Consider the following 17,446-nt stretch of genomic DNA (forward strand, 5'->3'; position numbering starts at 1 on the left):
CTCTGTTTAACTTGAGTAGGGTTATTGAGGTTGTGCACCAAGTAGTTGTAGGGATGGAGAGAGAGAGAGAGAGAGAGAGAGAGAGAGAGAGAGAGAGAGAGAGAGAGAGAGAGAGAGAGAGAGAGAGAGATGAGAAGGATATTTGTGGTCAATCTGGAAGGGAGGACTTACGGGTGCAAATTCTACATCACGCCATCTACAGCTACAACTGCTATTTACCGGAGGAGGGTTCGCCGACCTGTTGCCCTCTCTACTTCGCTAGAACCAAAAACCACCGGTGAAGGCCCCAACCTCACCGGATTTGTTGCTGCACCGTCGCCGGACGGAGTTACTGTCTCGTCTGCTCGCCGTCGTAGCCACAACTCGACGGTTATTGCTACGCCGCCAAGTCTCGCCATCTCGTCTCACCGTAGCGCTGGTCTAAAAAGGATTAGAAGAATAAGGCACAAAAGATAGAAAAACACCTGAATATGTATAATGTCACCTGAATATAATGTTATCTTGTGCACCTGAATAATATAATACCTTGTGCTCAGATGACATTAAAGCACCATGTGCTTCAGATGTCACCTTGTGCACCTGAGACTAGAAAAGCACCTTTCTTTTTTGAGCACCTTGTGTTGAGACTAGAAAAACACCTCAGGTGTCACCTTGTGCACCTGAGACTAGAAAAACACATTGTGCTCAGATGGCAAGAATACATTTGAGACTAGGAATATATTAATTCTTGCCAAGCACTTTCTACAGAGGTTACAAAGTACTTGAACTTGGATGGTACCTGACATGGTCTCTATATATCTGAATGAACCAATTAAAATAAAGACTCTATCCTTTTATTGACTCTAGGAGGATATGGTACCCGGTAATGCTTAGCAAACTCGCAAGATTCACATTGCGAGATAGACAAAGATTCTAAATTCGAACATAACTTCTTCAAAATAGATAAAGGTGGGTGGCCATACCAATAATGTAATTGGAAAGGAGACATACTTCCCAATGAGCATCTTCAGGATTAGGAGTGAATTGTTCCAGCAAATACAACCCACCAGCTTCATTTCCTCTACCAATAATCGCCTTTGTCTAAAGATCCTAAAACAAGCAATAACCTGGAAGGAACACGACACAACCGTTTAGATTTCAGGTTATTTGACTTATCGACAATAAGTTGAACAGAAACTTCGAGAGGTATAACACGCGAGAGTGAGACATGGATAGAGTGACACTAACACTACCTCTACCTGAAACTAAAGCGGATGAACCATCCGCCAGAGTAACTGTAGTACCAGACGGAAAGGAAGAATACTTAGAAAAAACATTTAGATTACCTGACATATGATCACTAGCTGCAGAATCAATAACCCACTGTCGGGACGAGGAGGAGACACAAGCAGTAGGATTACCTGTTTGGACAAATGTGGCTAAGGAAGATGGTAATGTTTCCTAACTGTTTAGAGGTTGTGAGGCAGGTACCTTCAACTGCTTGAACATAGCTAACTCCTCATCTGTCATCACAACAGCATTACCTTCTGGTTTGGAGGCAGAGTTAGCAAAGTTCTTTGGTCAGAGATGTTTTGGACATTGGTTGCGTAGATGACCGGGTTCTCCACAATTATAGCAAACCTTCGGACCTCCTCGACCACCTCCACGTCCTCTACCAAAGCCACCAAGTCCTGGGAATCGACCCCCGTGATTACCGGAACCTGCACCTCCATTATCTCCCAGCGTCATGAAAACATGTCTCTCTGAGACTCCACTACCTGTACTTGACGCATTTTGGACCATTGTGAAAACTTGGTCTATTGATTCTAACTCTTTATTCCCGAGCGACTGAGATTTCAGGACATCATACTCTTTATCCAACCCAGAGATCCAGCTAAACACATGCAACTGATCACGCTGATTTTTGATTTTCTACACATCATTCGTGATCAGCATAGCAGTACATAATGCCTCACTCACATTCTTGAAATCATAAAAATAATCCCGGATGTCCCATCCATTTTGGGAGGGACGATGAACATCTTGAGACAATTGATACAATTTCCTCAGGTTGTTTGTTCCACTAAACCATTTATTCACCAAGTCCCAAACCTCCTTCACGGTTTTACAGTGTTGCATAGATAGAATTATTTTTCTATTAGTACAATTTATTATGCGGGATAATAAAGCTTTATCATCCATGTTCCACTCTTGAGCCTCAGTTTGCTCGATTGGACATGTTATACTCAAATGTTTATCTTTACCCATACCCCCTAAATTAATTTCAATCAGAAATCTCCACTCTCCAAAATTAGACCCATCTGGTGCAAGCACTACATCAACTAATTTGGATGGGGTAGATACAATATTACAAGCAATATCCCTTGCTTTCGCCATTTAAAAAAAAAAAACAAAAAACAAAAAACAGACCTTGGGATAAACCTACGCAGACTCGACACAAACTTGGAGAACCCCTCAACAAAACTTGAACAAAACCTCTCACAAAATACTCAGGTCGAACGTCCTTCTCACGACGAGTTTCCCGGTGCGTTCGCCATCGCAAATGGTCGCCAGAATCTCTCTCACGCGTCGGCACGTGAGTCGGCGAGCCAACTGTTGCGGTGGCGCGTGATGGCTCCGGTGGCTTCGCGAAACCTTGGCGAAAGGTCGCTGTCCTCCTCCAAGCACTACCCACTCCCTCACCGTCGCCGTAGCTCTGATACCATGTTAGACAAGTACTGGTAGTAAACTATGTATGTGTATTACTGTGTTCAATGTACAGAAGAGAAAGGGAACTATATATACAAGCTAAGGAAGGAACTAAGCCACTTATTTTAAATTTCAAACCCAAGGTTGGGAGTAATCCTCTCAACCAGAACCTAACTTCTCTAACAAACTTCATAGTCCTCTTTAACAGCATCCCAGAGATCATGTCTCTAGGTGGGCTTCCATTCTAGCTGCCCATATTTGATAATTTTCACCCTTAAACACTAGCGGCGCTAGTGGTGTAAAAGGTGTTTCTGAATCTATTTTATGGATCGAATAAAGGAAGGTAAGGTTTTTATGGTGGGTTTCCCTTGGTTCACTCACAGATCCTTTAAGAAAGGAAGCTTTGATACTAATTTTTTGGTTATTTTAGAGAAAAGATGCATTTTATTAACTAGTGAAATAATGCTTAAATACACAGAAGAAGCTGACAAACAAAAGATAGCCACTAACCCACTAACTAGCTAATATCAAGCCACTAAGGCACTAACATGACAATCCCATTACTGGAAATTATGGAATTTCCGACCACCTGAAAGTGATCTTAAATCAAGTAGAAAGCCTTGTTCCAACCACTTTTGGTATCCGGAAAAACCTTTGTTGCTATTTCCGACCACTTTTTGCTTTCGACTTGATTTAAGATCACTTTTAGGTGGTCGAAAATTCAATAATTTCCAGCTGTGATCAAATATTAAACTCCTAATGACTTAGTAAATGAAAACAAACTAAACATGGGAATAAACTAAAAAAAAATTGAAGCTACTGATGTGATATTCAAACAATTATGATAGTTTGATCAAACTTACATATACTTTTTCAAAATAAGAAATAATGTTTTTTAGAATACTTTCAACCCGGCCTCTTTTTCCCAACTTTATAAATATATTTTAGGGTTTAGTATTATAACAACATGATGTATGTAGGTAGTAAGAAAAGTCTAGGTGCTTAGAGCATCCACACTTGTGAATAATATGAGGAGATTTCAGAATGCATTCTTCTCAGTGGGGAGCAAAGCTAATGTAGGGGAGAATTAATTCAAGGAGAATTCATCTGCAATGGTAGAAATATTGCGAAAACCAAGAAAAAAAAAGAGAGAAAGGTGATCAACGCGCACAACAAGTCCACAGCCGGGCACGCGCCCGGCTGCGCGTCAGGCGCGCCTGACCCTTCTGCTTTTTAAAATTTTTTTTTGTTTTTCTTTTTTTTTTTTCTTTTTTTTTGGTTTTTTTTTTTTTGTTTTTTTTTCTCCCCTTCTCACATTCTCTCTCCTAATCACTCTTACATTATCCCCCAATTCTCCCCAACCATTGTGGATGCTCTTAATGACAATTTTTTTGAATGCCAGCACATGATATATTATGAGTAAAACAAACGTAAGGCACTTAGCGTCTATTTTCCATAATTTATAAATCAACTTCTAAATTATTAATACATAAATTGTAGTTACTAGTCTATTTTCCATAATTTATAAATCAACTTCAAAATTATTAATACATAAATTGTAGATACTAGTATTACAAAGGCGTAATACGGTTAATATTCTCATACCACTATAACGACAAGAAAAATCAAAATTGATTATCTAATGTTAATGGGTTGTTAACATATAAAACTACTTATAAAAATACTAGTTTTTTTATGCGCTTTACGCAAATGGAATAATGCCCAATTATTATTTTTAAATATATCAATGCAATATTATATAGGGAATGTTCATGCATAGGTAAAAAAAATGTTGAATTTTTTTTTATTTAAATTGGTAATTTAAAGTATATAAATGCAAGATAATATATGAGAGATTGATTATAATTGTCACTAAAATAAATGTTTGCAACTTTATAATAACGCTAGTCTCCGGGCCCGGATGGAATGAACCCCGGCTTCTACCAGTCATTCTGGAGTGTGGTAGGTAAGAATGTGACAGATTTTGTGCTTAATTGTCTTTCCCAGTCTTATTTTTCCCCCAATTTAAATGATGCGAATATTGTTTTGATCCCTAAGAAGTGTGCCCCTGTGTCTGTCTCTGATCTGAGGCCAATAGCACTATGTAATGTGCTTTATAAGGTCATGGCTAAAATGATTGCTAACCGCATGAAACCACTTTTGGAGGGGATAATATCTGAGTCTCAGAGTGCCTTCCTCCCGGGCAGATTAATTTAAGATAATATTATGATAGCTTCGGAGGTGGGACACTACCTAAGGAGGAAGCAATTGGGACAGGTAGGCTGGGCTGCCCTAAAGCTGGATATGGCCAAGGCGTATGACAGGATGGAGTGGCCGTTTGTGGAACAGATGTTGAGGAGGTTGGGGTTTGAGGATAGGTGGGTGCAGCTGGTTATGTTGTGCGTCCGTTCTGTGCGGTATAAGGTTCTGGTAAATGGTAGGCCCTTTGAGGAAATTGTCCCCACGAGGGGTCTTAGGCAAGGTGATCCCTTGTCTCCTTACCTTTTTATTATCTGGGCAGAGGGGTTATCTTTATTGCTGCAGGATTCTCAGGCCAAGGGGTTAATTCATGGTTGTAGGGTGGCCAAGCCCAGCTATCTCACATTTGTTTTTTGCGGATGATAGCCTTCTCTTCTTTAAGGCTAATTTGCAGGAAGCTTTGGAGGTTAAGAGGTGTCTTGGAGTATATGAGGCATATTTTGGACAGGCGGTCAATTTTAATAAGTCAAGTATTTCTTTCAGCCGTAATACATTGGTTGATATGGAGGATCTCGTTGCTGGGGCCTTGGGGGTTTCTCAGGCTGATGATTTTGGTAAGTATCTGGGACTCCCTTCTGTGATTGGCAGGAATAAGAAGTTGGTTTTTGCGTATATTGAGCAAAAGTTAAAGCAAAGGTTTGGGACGTGGAACAAGCGGCTCCTGTCCAGAGCTGGTAAGGAGGTTCTATTGAAGAGTGTGGCGCAGGCTATGCCAACTTATACTATGAGCATCTTTTTAATCCCCAAAATGTTGTGTGCTTCCCTTGAGAGATTAATGAACAGATATTGGTGGGGGCGGAGTGATAGGGATGTTAGCATTCATTGGTTGGCTTGGGACAGAATGTGTACGCCTAAGAAGTTTGGTGGTCTAGGCTTTAAACGGTTACATGAGTTTAACGTGGCTTTGCTTGCCAAGCAGGGTTGGCGCCTCCTCACGGCTCCAAATACTCTTATGGCTTGAGTTTTAAAAGCAAGGTACTATCCTTCTACCACTTTTTTTGATGCGGCACTAGGGGGAAATCCGAGTTATGTTTGGAGAAGTGTAATGGCTAGTCAGGGACTTGTCAGATCGGGGTGCAGGCGAAGGATTGGCAATGGACGGACCACACAGATTTGGGCACATCCATGGTTGCCTGATTCACAGGATCCTTACGTGTCTACTGAGCAACCGGCTCCCAATCAGGGTATGGTTGTTGCTGATTTGGTGGATGATGCTACGGGGGCATGGAATAGTAATTTGATACAGCAGATTTTTAATGCACGAGATGCCTCCTTGATTAACAAACTGCCATTGAATGACACTTATGACGATTTGTGGTACTGGGAAGGAGATATTTCGGGGAATTATTCGGTAAGATGTGGCTATAGGCGGCTAGGGGATGCTATGGCACCTAACTCGCAAGTTTGGAGTAGCGTATGGAAGTTGAAAATCCCACCCAATTGGAAGAATTTTATGTGGATTACCCTTTCTAACATTTTGCCAACTCTTGATAATTTGATAAAAAAGAGGGTGGATCTAGTTAATGTATGCCCGGTTTGTGGTTTAGTAGAGGAAAATGTCATGCATGTGCTTGTTTCGTGTACATATGGCTCTCTTGTTTGGAATCGTTTGCAGTTGCCAATTCCCCCATTTAATGGTAACAATTTTCTGTTTTGGGCAGAGTTGTGGCTGGGTGGCGCATCGGCACTGGATTGTGATGTTAGAGGGAGAATTTGTGGTGTGTTGCATGGTATTTGGTCAGCCAGGAATTCGGCAGTTTGGAATGGGTATCTGCCAACTCCAACAGCTTTGTGTTGCCGGCTCTCTTCTAGTTGGGCAGCGTGGAAGGTTTATGGCACTGGTCCCAGGTCCCCACAAGTGCAGCGTCAGTCCGGGTTGCATGCAAACCAAATGCAGAATGGTTTGGCTTGCTATGTGGATGCGGCTTTTCATAATAATCATCAGAATGCTACCTACGGCTTCTTGGTGATGGAGGAGGATGGGAGTTACGTTGCAGTGGCAAATGGTCCTATGGTATGCCCGTATGATCCCCTAATGGCGGAGGCGATGGCGGTGAGTGAGGCACTATCTTGGCTTAAGAATAATGGTTACACGGCGGTCACACTATTCACGGATAGCGCGGTTCTGGTTACAAGCCTTAGTAATGCACATTGTTTTCGTTCTTATATTGGTTTTGTTTTGGATTCATGTATTCGTTTAATTTCTTCTATGCCTGGTACTTTAGTTACGCATGTTAGATGAGACGCTAATAAAGCGGCTCATACATTGGCTAAGCATGAAAATGCACCTGATGTATGTTCAGTTTGGAGGGATGGTCCTCCGTCTTTTTTGGAGCCGGTTATGGCTAATGCAATCTGATTTTACCTGGTTTTCAAAAAAAAAAAACTTAGTCTTAAAGCGATAGTCTAAATAAATATTACTTTTGGTTTAAATTTCTCTAATTCTTTTTTTGGGTAGCATTGTCATTGTCTTCATCTTCCGTACATGTCCTCCTTTTTTTTCCTTTATTTTTTTATTAGTTAGTAGTGTAAAAAGAAGACAATGGAGAATGTAGTGAACAAAATAAATTAATAAAATTGAAAGTAAGGAATCTTTGAATTGTAGAAAATAAAGATAATATAACTAATGAAATTATATCTCTTTTAAATTTTTTTATAATGAATAGTTTTTTTTTTTTTTTTTTAAATAAAGACATTATAGACATCCAATTCTAAATTAATTTAATGCATATGTATTATTTTTGTTGTAGCTACTAATTTATTTAATTTAATAAGAGTAATAAAGTGGCGTACATATTTTTCATCCACAATAATGAAATCACTTTTTTTTTTTTTTTTTTTTTTTTTTTTTTTTTTTTTTTTTTACATTTTCATTCGCTGTTGAGACAAATTGTTTTGAGAGTTTGTCAATGACAACTCATCAATTGTTATCAATAGAGGATAGGATGATAATAAATAATTCAAAATATATGGTTACAATAAATATTGTTATAATGATATAGTAAAAATTAACTTGCAACTTTCTTTAGAAGTTTTCATGCATTGATAAAATTCTGGTCGCGCTGGTTTGACAATGATATAAGAACAATTGTGTCAAATAAAAAAATAGTAGTATAATATTTGTAAAGTAATGTACAATTGTACCATATATAATAAAAATACATACAAAAAATATTAATAACATAATGACCTAAATCATTCAAATAATACAAAATCATATAATTGAAATATTAAGTTTTGTTCTAAATAATCAAAAGAAGATTAATTAAAAAATAAAAGAAAAAAAAAACTTAACATAAATTTGTTTTTTTTTTTAATGCAAGAAAATTTTTTATTATATTTTTTAAATACATTTTAACATATTCATAGTATATGTTTAACAATTACGTCAACTTTAATTAGGATGGGGTTCGAACCTAAGACCTTTCTTATAGAAATTAATGAGTAAGTTAAGAATAATAAATAATTAACCGAATATTCTGTTAATAAAGTTTATACTAATGAAATTTAGCGTTATTTAAGGGAAGTGAATAATATAATAGAGGGTAAATAAGAAAAATAAGTTCATTAAAAAAATATTAAAATCAAAATAATATGAACAATTCATTTTAAGAAATAATTATACCGACATTTTTTTGTTCTAGTTAAGGGCCTAACATTATTGGCTCTTATTAGTTTTATAATTAATATATGTAGATTATAGATATATTAATTCTCTCTCTCTCTCTCTCTCTCTCTCTCTCTCTCTCTCTCTCTATATATATATATATATATATATATATATATATATATATATATATATATATATAGTAGTAAAATAAGTACTAGTATATAGTGAATTCTAAACATTTCACTAACTCTTGTTAACTTTTTACTATTTTTAGTTCTAAACTAATAAATTTATTTTAAAAATTAAAAATTTAATTATTATATTTAAGTATCTCTATGGGTGCGTGTATTCCTTTTGCAAAACATACAACTCACCTAAAATTTTAATAAATTTGATCTCCATTTATTCAATAGATTCTCCAGTTAGCATCTCATAATTTTCAAACCGTTGAACTACAACATTGAGTTTATTCTCACAAATTTGCTCATTATTGGTGTCCCACAGCTACTTGGTCGTTTTTGTGTAAACTTTGACCTTGCTGATTGTCATGGGATTCAATGTCTAATCTACGACGTTGATGACCTGGTTATCTAGGTTGTATAGGATGTGATCTTCTTCTTTTTTTCATTCTTCAATGGCCTTATCAACATAATCTAGTCTCCAGACATTAGTGATTTTTTTGTAACTTTTGATTCCATCAACGACATCCCGCACAAAAATTTCACAATGTTGCAATGATGTTGAGTGAAACGTTGGTAATGGTTGGTGATAAAATAAGCAAGAGCATTGGAATTGAATTAACTCTTCAAGAAAAAGTGCAACAGTTAGAGAAAGAGTTAATTCAAATTGATGGATTATCAAATGAAGAGTATTTGATGGCTTTGATCAAACTTCCTGACTGTCCAAATCAGATGCTTGTGTTTTTTAGCCTTTCACAATATCGAATATTAGAATGTGTGAGAGATTTTCTTGCTGCAAATTGAAGGTTGGTGAATGTAGATGTTGTATTGCAAGTGTGATTTTGTGTATATGTGATATTCAATAATCCGGCCTAGTTATCTTACTGACTTATCTGTTTGATAGATTGGCTTATCGCAAACTCTAAATTTATTTGTTCGAATAGTTATTACAACAACGATACGACTAAGTGCGGAATGTAAATCAAATAGAAAGTAAAGGACACAGAGTATTGTTTACCTAGTTCGATACAATCGTATCTAGGTCTGGGAAACCACCATCAGTGAATCTAATCCACTATCTCATCAGCAATTCAAACAGACGGTAAGAGAACACATTCTCAACCCAATGTGCGATATACCTCACACGGTAAATACCCAATCTTAAGAAGCTATAGAGGATTGTCAAGGATAAAAATCCGTGCAATCAGCAGTAAAAAAAATCCCTTTTTGGAGATCCGCATTATCGTTGTCTGTCAAATCTATCAAGATCGAATGGAGTCTCAACGAGCGAATCCGTCTCGTTGACTCACCCACCACTTCACCACAGTTGTATAAAATATGGTTTAAAGATAAAGCTTTGTAGATCATTCTTCTCAAGTATCTTCTTAAACTTAGATCATCAACAATGTCTTGAGAAGATGATATTTCAGAGTATTTTGTTTCAAATCGTAGAGAGAGTTTCTTGGATTGTAAATGTAGCTTTGTAAACTCTTCAATTCTTCTTGAATTTTCTCTCTAACCAGTATATAATACTCTGAATCTTGGAAGACAAGTAATTCCTAAGATATTCCATGTAGTACGAATTACTTTCTTACCCTTGAAGTATTTCAGTCAGGTAAGGGCTTTCTTGTAAAATAACCTTAGACAATGTAACTGCTCTGCCAACTATTCCTGATAAGTCGGTGTAGTTCCAACGGCTAGCTTTCAAAGGCTCTGGTGTAGTGTCTATTCTGCAAGATCTTTATGAGAAATAACTGAATTTACAAATTCAAACAATATCAAACCAAAAGGATATGCTATCATTTGTAAATTAAAATCTCACAAACCCTAATTGCATAATCAAACTTAATATTATGCACTTAATGTGATCGAATGCATAAAACAATCTAAAGAGTATGAACCAACTAAAGAATATGAATTTACACCAAATATTCATCTATTCATACTTAATAAACTTTTCTCGCAAAAATAAAAATTAGAACACTTTATGAAAAATAACTCCAAGTAATGTAGATTAATGAAAATCTAACTTAGAGTGCACATCGGAATAAATGTACGTAAAGTGTTAAGCTCAATACTGAAGAACTTGAGATGTGATCACCACATGCAATACGTTAGAAATGTATGTAAAATTGATGTCAAGAGATATATTGTGCATGCAAAGCAGAGTATACGTGAAAGTAGTAAGTAAATGAGAGAGAGATTTTTATAGTGATTCAAAGGTGGTGTAATCCTTCTACTCCATTCTATTCCTATCTCTATGAGGAATTCACAATCTTCGATCAAGCAGATACAATAGTGAAACAATCAAGTGCTAGTTCGTCAACTCAGCACTTCTACAATGCGAAATGTCTCACACAAAGCTACACTTCTACGCAAACGAGGCAACGAGTGTTTTGCACAAAGCTACACTCCCCAGGGTTTTCACAAGAACCTCTTGTTACTCTTCCCTCTATCTACACCTAGAGAATCTTCTTTCAAGAAAATACAAATGTTCTTTTACCTCTTGCATTTTTCTTCATTGTTGATCACTTTATATCTTGATGGGTTTGATTCTTGAAATCTTCTTGTTGATCTTCAAGGCTTGTCACTTCTTGTTGTTTGGATGTGATTGGTCTTCTTGTGTGTTTGATTTTGAGCTTAAACTCCACTTTGATATCTTCTCTCAGTTTTAATCCTTCATGTGACTTCTTTGCTACCAAGTGAGTTTGTTTGTCTTGCTACATTTTTTGCTTCAAAGTGTACTACTTGGTATGTCATAATTTGTTTTGCCTTAGCCATGCCTTGAGTCTGGTTATCAACAATTTGTTCCTTTACTACAAGGTGTCCAATTACCTTGTGTGTCATTTCTTTCTTCCTTGATTTGTTTTCCTCGATTTTGAAAGAATTAGAATGTCTTTCATGATAAAAGATTGTCCTTCTTGATTGGTGTTTGAGATGTTCGAAAATGGCTTGGAGGTTGTGTGGTTGCATCTTCTTTTTCTTGAAGTCTTCTACCAAGTGTTCTACTTCCTCTTCTACCAACTCTTCTATCTCCTATTCTACTTTCTCTTCTTCTACTACCTTCTTCCTATTCTACTTTCTCTTCTTCTACTACCTTCTTCTTTTGTTCGGATATTTCTCCAAGAGTTTCAAGACCTTCTTAGATTGATTCATCTATCAATTATTCTTGGATTCATACTACTATATTGATGAATAGTTGGGTGGAATTCCAAATAATCATCTTGATTTTCCTTGATTTGTTCCTACTTTCCACCAACTTTGGTACTCGACCTTTCTACTTCCTTTGCTGCCAACTCTTCTGCCACTCAAAGTCTTCTACTTCCTTTGCTACTAAATATTTGTTTTTTGTTGGATTTGAATACGAGACTTCCATACTTGCATCCAACTCTTCTACTTCTACTCAACCTTTCTACTTCTTATTTAGTTGACTTTCACTTGGAGAAACCTTTCTACCACCTTTACAACTCCAAAAATATGTTGGTTGTAGGATTCGAACATGAGATCACCATACTTCCATTCAACTATTCTACTTCTACTTGTTGACTTGACTTAGAGCAACCTTTCTACCACATTTGCTACTCCAAAAATATGTTGGTTGCGTTGTAGGATTCGAACCATGAGCTTCTAACCATGCTTTGATTGCTTTCATCTCTTCTACTCTTTTGAGTTTGATGAGAATATATTTTCTGTGTATTAATAAAGAGCAGCGGGTACAAAGTATATAAAGACATGAAATAGAGATATAGTCTAATACTACTAATATAATAGAGATCTAGTCTAATACTACTAATAGAGTCCTAATACTCCCTCTCAAGCACAAGGTTGGTCAGCCAAAACATTGAGCTTGCAACGGAGTAAATTAAAACGCACAGACGAAAGAGACTTAGTAAAAATATCCTCTATCTGATCTTTGGTAGAAATAAAATTGACTTGTAATTCCTTCTTTGTGACTTTATCACGAACAAAGTGGTAATCGATCTCAATGTGCTTGGTGCGAGTATGAAACACCGGATTAGCACACAGATAAGTAGCTCCCAGATTGTCACACCAGAGTTTGGGCACAGAAGGTAGCGCAAACCCGATTTCCTTCATCAAATAGACGAGCCAAGTAAGCTCTGCAAAGATATTAGCCAGTCCTTTGTATTCAGCCTCAGTTGATGAATGAGCCACAGTACGCTGTTTTCGACAAACCCATGAGACAAGATTGGTCCCAAAAAACACAGCAAAACCACTAGTAGATTTGCGATCATCAGGATTGCCAGCCCAATCCGAATCAGAATATGCATGAATATCCAGAGAAGGAGAAGAAGCAATCTTAAGACCGAGATTTAATGTCCCATTTACATACCGTAACACCCTCTTGAGAGCCGCCTAATCCGCAGTAGAGGGAGAGTGCATGTGCTGACACAAACGATTGACTACATAAGAAAGATCAGGTCGAGTTACCGTAAGATATTACAGAGCACCTGCAAAGCTGCGATACTGAGCGGGATCAGCGTATGGTACTACGACATCAGTCTCGGCCTTCGTGGTTGAAACCGGAGTGGTCACGGGCCTGCAATCAACCATACCTGCTCATTTTAGAATATCCTTCATGTACCGTTATTGAGACAGAAGCATGCCATCAGACAACGGAACGATCTCAATACCCAGAAAAAACGAGGGCACACCCATATCACGAACTTTAAACTCAAGAGCCAACTTGTCAATAAGAGCAGTCACATGAGCCGAATCAGAACCCATAACCAAAATATCATCCACATAAACCAGAAAATATAGACGAGTATTGCCATGTGAATATATAAATAAAGAGACATCCGTCTTGGAAGGTGAGAAACCAACAGAAACCAAAAAATCATGCAAACGAGTGAACCAAGCACGGGGAGCTTGCTTAAGCCCATATAAAGAACGTTGAAGGAGACAAACGTGCCCGGGCATCGTTTTGTCTTCATATCCAGGGGGCTGGCGCATATAAACCGTCTCAGCGAGATTGCCATTTAGGAAAGCATTGTGTATGTCCAACTGTCGAATGGTCCATCCACGAGAAATAGCTAAGGATAAAAGAAGACGTACCGTAGTCGGTTTAACCACGGGACTAAAGGTCTCAAAGAAATCCTCACCAGCAACCTGATTGAATCCCTTGGCAACCAAACGAGCCTTGTAACGCTCAATCGAACCATCAGCTTTCCTCTTGGTTCTAAACACCCACTTACAGCCAACCACATTCATACCTGATTTAAAAGGAACAAGCCGCCATGTATTGTTGTGCACCAAGGCATTAAAATCCAAATCCATTGCATCCCGCCATTCGGGAAATTTGACCGCTTGAGTAAAACATGTAGGCTTAGTAGTGACGTCAGTAGATAGAGCAACATGGTCATGCGGTCCCGAGCTCCGCATATTCATCGTATGAAACCGAACGGGCGAGGGCGCGTGACGGGATCGACCACGGGGTCGGCCCCTCGGCCGAGCAGGTGGCTGGTCCGTGACTGTCCGCTCAGACTCGGTCACGGACGGCTCGGCAGAAACGGACTGCTGGCGGTGTGGCTCGGGTCTGGTTATGGGCACGACAGGAGGATCAAAGGCCAAGACAGCACTCGGCTCACCAGGAGGCACAACCGGCGCAACACCCCATGGCTCCGGGCGTGGTGCGGGTACCTGTGAATCAACAGAAGCAACAAAAGGAAAGACAGTCTCATCGAATCGCACATGGCGACAGATAAAATCCTTGTTAGTGTTAGTGTCTAAACAACGATAGCCATGAAAAGACGGAGGATATCCCAGAAAGACACAAGGAGACGACTGAAAACTGCAGTTTGTTGCGATTATAGGGCCGCAGATTAGGAAAACACAGACACCCAAAAACCCGTAAGTATGAGTAAGAGGGCGAAGACCGATGCAAGAGGTAGTGAGGGGACTTATTAGACAAGACACGAGTGGGCATTTTATTGATAAGATACACAGCAGTTTCGAAGGCATAATCCCATAAACGAGATAGAATAGAGGATTGGGCCATTAGCGCCAGTCCTGTTTCGACAACATGGCGATGTTTGCGTTCTACTCTGCCGTTTTGTTCATGAGTATACGCACAGGACTGCCTATGACGAATACCCAATGACGCAAGAGTCGAACCAAGCTTTTTGTATTCTCCCCCTAAATCAGACTGAAAAGACAGAATTTTATGAGAGAAGGAACGTTCAACAAGTGACCGAAACTTATCAAATATTGCATATAAGTCAGACTTAGCTCGCATAGGATAATACCACACGTAACGAGTGTAATCATCAACAAATAATTCAAAATATTTAAAGCCATTTGCAGAAAGTATCGGCGCAGGGCCCCAAATATCTGAATATATTAATTCTAAAGGATGCGAACTAGTACATTCAACACGCGATAAAGGAAAACGAGACGACTTGCCTAATTGACAAGAGGAACAAATATTGGGCAGATCACTGGAATTAAATGAACTAAGACTAGAAGAGGCTAAAACTTGACGCAGGACTCGAGAGTGTGGATGCCCAAGCCGCATATGCCAAACGAAAGAGGACCGTGTAGCAATGAAAGCAGCGGGAGCCGGACGCGAGGCAGGTCAGGCATATAAACCCCCGGACACATGTCCCTTAAAAAGAGTGTTCCTAGTTTGAATGTCCTTCACAAAGAAACACGAAGGGTGAAACTCAAAAAAAGACATTATTTTCTTTAGCAAAACGCTGAACAGATAATTACGAAGAAGATAAACTAGGAACATGCAAGACATCAGACATACGAAACGACCTAGAATTAGTCCCTAACGAAGTAGAACCAACAGTAACAATAGGCAAACCTGTACCATTGCCGACCCGAAGTGCCTCCGGACCGTCATATGTAGTAGAGGACGTCAATAATGTGTGATCAGGGGTAGCATGATTTGTGGCACCAGTGTCAAGGAACCACTGATGAGAGTCGTCTATAGAACCATCAACACCAGAAACGGCGACATTTGCCTGAGGGTCCGGATCAGGAGTGAAGCGAGGCCAACACGTCGTAGCTATATGCCTTTACTTGTTACAAATTTGACACCTAGGGCCCGAGTTGGACCGCCCCCCGGCCACGACCGCCGCGCCCTCTGCCGCGGCCGCCACCACCTCGGTTTTGCAGGCTACCACCGCGACCGCCGTGACCACCATGGCTTACGGCCAAGGCTGCTGGTGCACTGAGAGCCGCACCGTTGTCCGAACAGATCCACTCCTTCGAAACAAGAAAATCCGCAACCTCCGGGAAGGGAACAGGCGCACCTAGGGGTGTTCAATCGATTAACCGTTCGATTAATCGAACCGTTTTAACCGAACCGAATTAACCGAAGTTTTTTTTCCTTTAACCATTAACCGAACCGAAGTTTGCTCTACCGAATTCACCGAACCGAAATTTTTTTCGGTTAACCGATTAACCGAACTTTTTAAAGCTAAAATTTAAAATTCTAAAAATAACTCTTAAAATAATAAATCCAATTAAAATAAAATACATATCATAATGCATTCATAACAAAATATAAATAACATGAATTATAAACTCCAAACATCCATACTTTCAAATTAGTATTTATATTTATATTATTATTGATATATATATATATATATATATATATATATATATATATATATATATATATATATATATATATATATATATATATATATATATATATATATATATATATATATATATTAAAAACTTCGGTTAACCGTTCGGTTAATTCGGTTAACCGACCTTTCGAACCGAATTAACCGTTAACCAAAATTTTAAAATTCCTTTAACCATTAACCGAACCGAAAAAGTTCGGTTCGAAAACGGTTAACCGAACTTTGTCGGTTCGGTCGGTTAACCGAAAATTATCCGAAGTTTGCACACCCCTAGGCGCACCACGGGCTAGGGTTGCCACCAACGGACGGAACTCCGGGCGTAAACCGCGAAACACATATAAATTCTGATCATCCAACTCAACATGACGACCGGCGAGGGCCAATTCATCAATCAACATCTGGGCACGACCAAGGTAATCAGATATTGAGGAATCACCTTGACGGAGCCCCTGAAGTTCGCCGAGTAGTCGGAGTGCACGAGAGCGGGTAGACGAACCTAGGGTTTGTTCGATTACCTGCCAAAGTTGCCGAGAGGTGCCCTTGCCGACGGCGAAACGAAGAGTCTCCTCGGACAAAGAGGAGATGGGCATGGAGAGGATGGCCTTGTCTTGCCGACGCCAAGTGAGCTGCCGGGTGGGGAGATCGGAAACCGCCGCCGGGGCGCTGTCCACGGTCGACGTTAGGGCCGGCGATGCTGTCGGAAAGGGTGTTGTACCATCAACAAACCCTAGAAGCCCTTGGCCTTCAAGAAACGGAAGCATCTGAGTTCGCCAGAATAGATAATTTCAGGAGGTCAACTTTAAAGAAACGAAGTGATGAGCCGATGACAGGCTACCACTCGCAGGCATCGTAGGAATCTCGGTAACGGTCCGTTCAGAAGAACCAAGAACATAGCCGTCATTAACACTAAGATGAGAGAAAAACCTAGCTGATACCAAGAACATAGCCGTCCATGAGAGAAAAACCTAGCTGATACCTGATGAGAATATATTTTCTGTGTATTAATCAAGAGTAGCGGATACAAAGTATATAAAGACATGAAATAGAGATCTAGTCTAATACTATTAATATAATAGAGATCTAGT

General features: G+C 39.0%; 2 protein-coding genes across 2 annotated transcripts; both read left to right on the forward strand.

Annotated features, from left to right (window-relative positions):
• Positions 1-4,992: 4,992 nt before the first annotated feature.
• LOC109157336 lies at positions 4,993-5,908 on the forward strand. Its single transcript, XM_019305235.1, has 2 exons — positions 4,993-5,170; positions 5,268-5,908. Exons 1-2 carry the CDS (start codon positions 4,993-4,995, stop codon positions 5,906-5,908), a joined length of 819 nt encoding a protein of 272 aa, XP_019160780.1.
• Positions 5,909-5,992: 84 nt separating this feature from the next.
• LOC109157341 lies at positions 5,993-7,189 on the forward strand. Its single transcript, XM_019305241.1, has one exon. The coding sequence runs from the start codon at positions 5,993-5,995 to the stop codon at positions 7,187-7,189; it is 1,197 nt and encodes a 398-aa protein (XP_019160786.1).
• Positions 7,190-17,446: the final 10,257 nt, after the last annotated feature.

This window comes from Ipomoea nil, unplaced genomic scaffold (assembly GCF_001879475.1).
Source record: "Ipomoea nil cultivar Tokyo-kokei standard unplaced genomic scaffold, Asagao_1.1 scaffold0298, whole genome shotgun sequence".
Lineage (NCBI taxonomy): Eukaryota > Viridiplantae > Streptophyta > Magnoliopsida > Solanales > Convolvulaceae > Ipomoea > Ipomoea nil.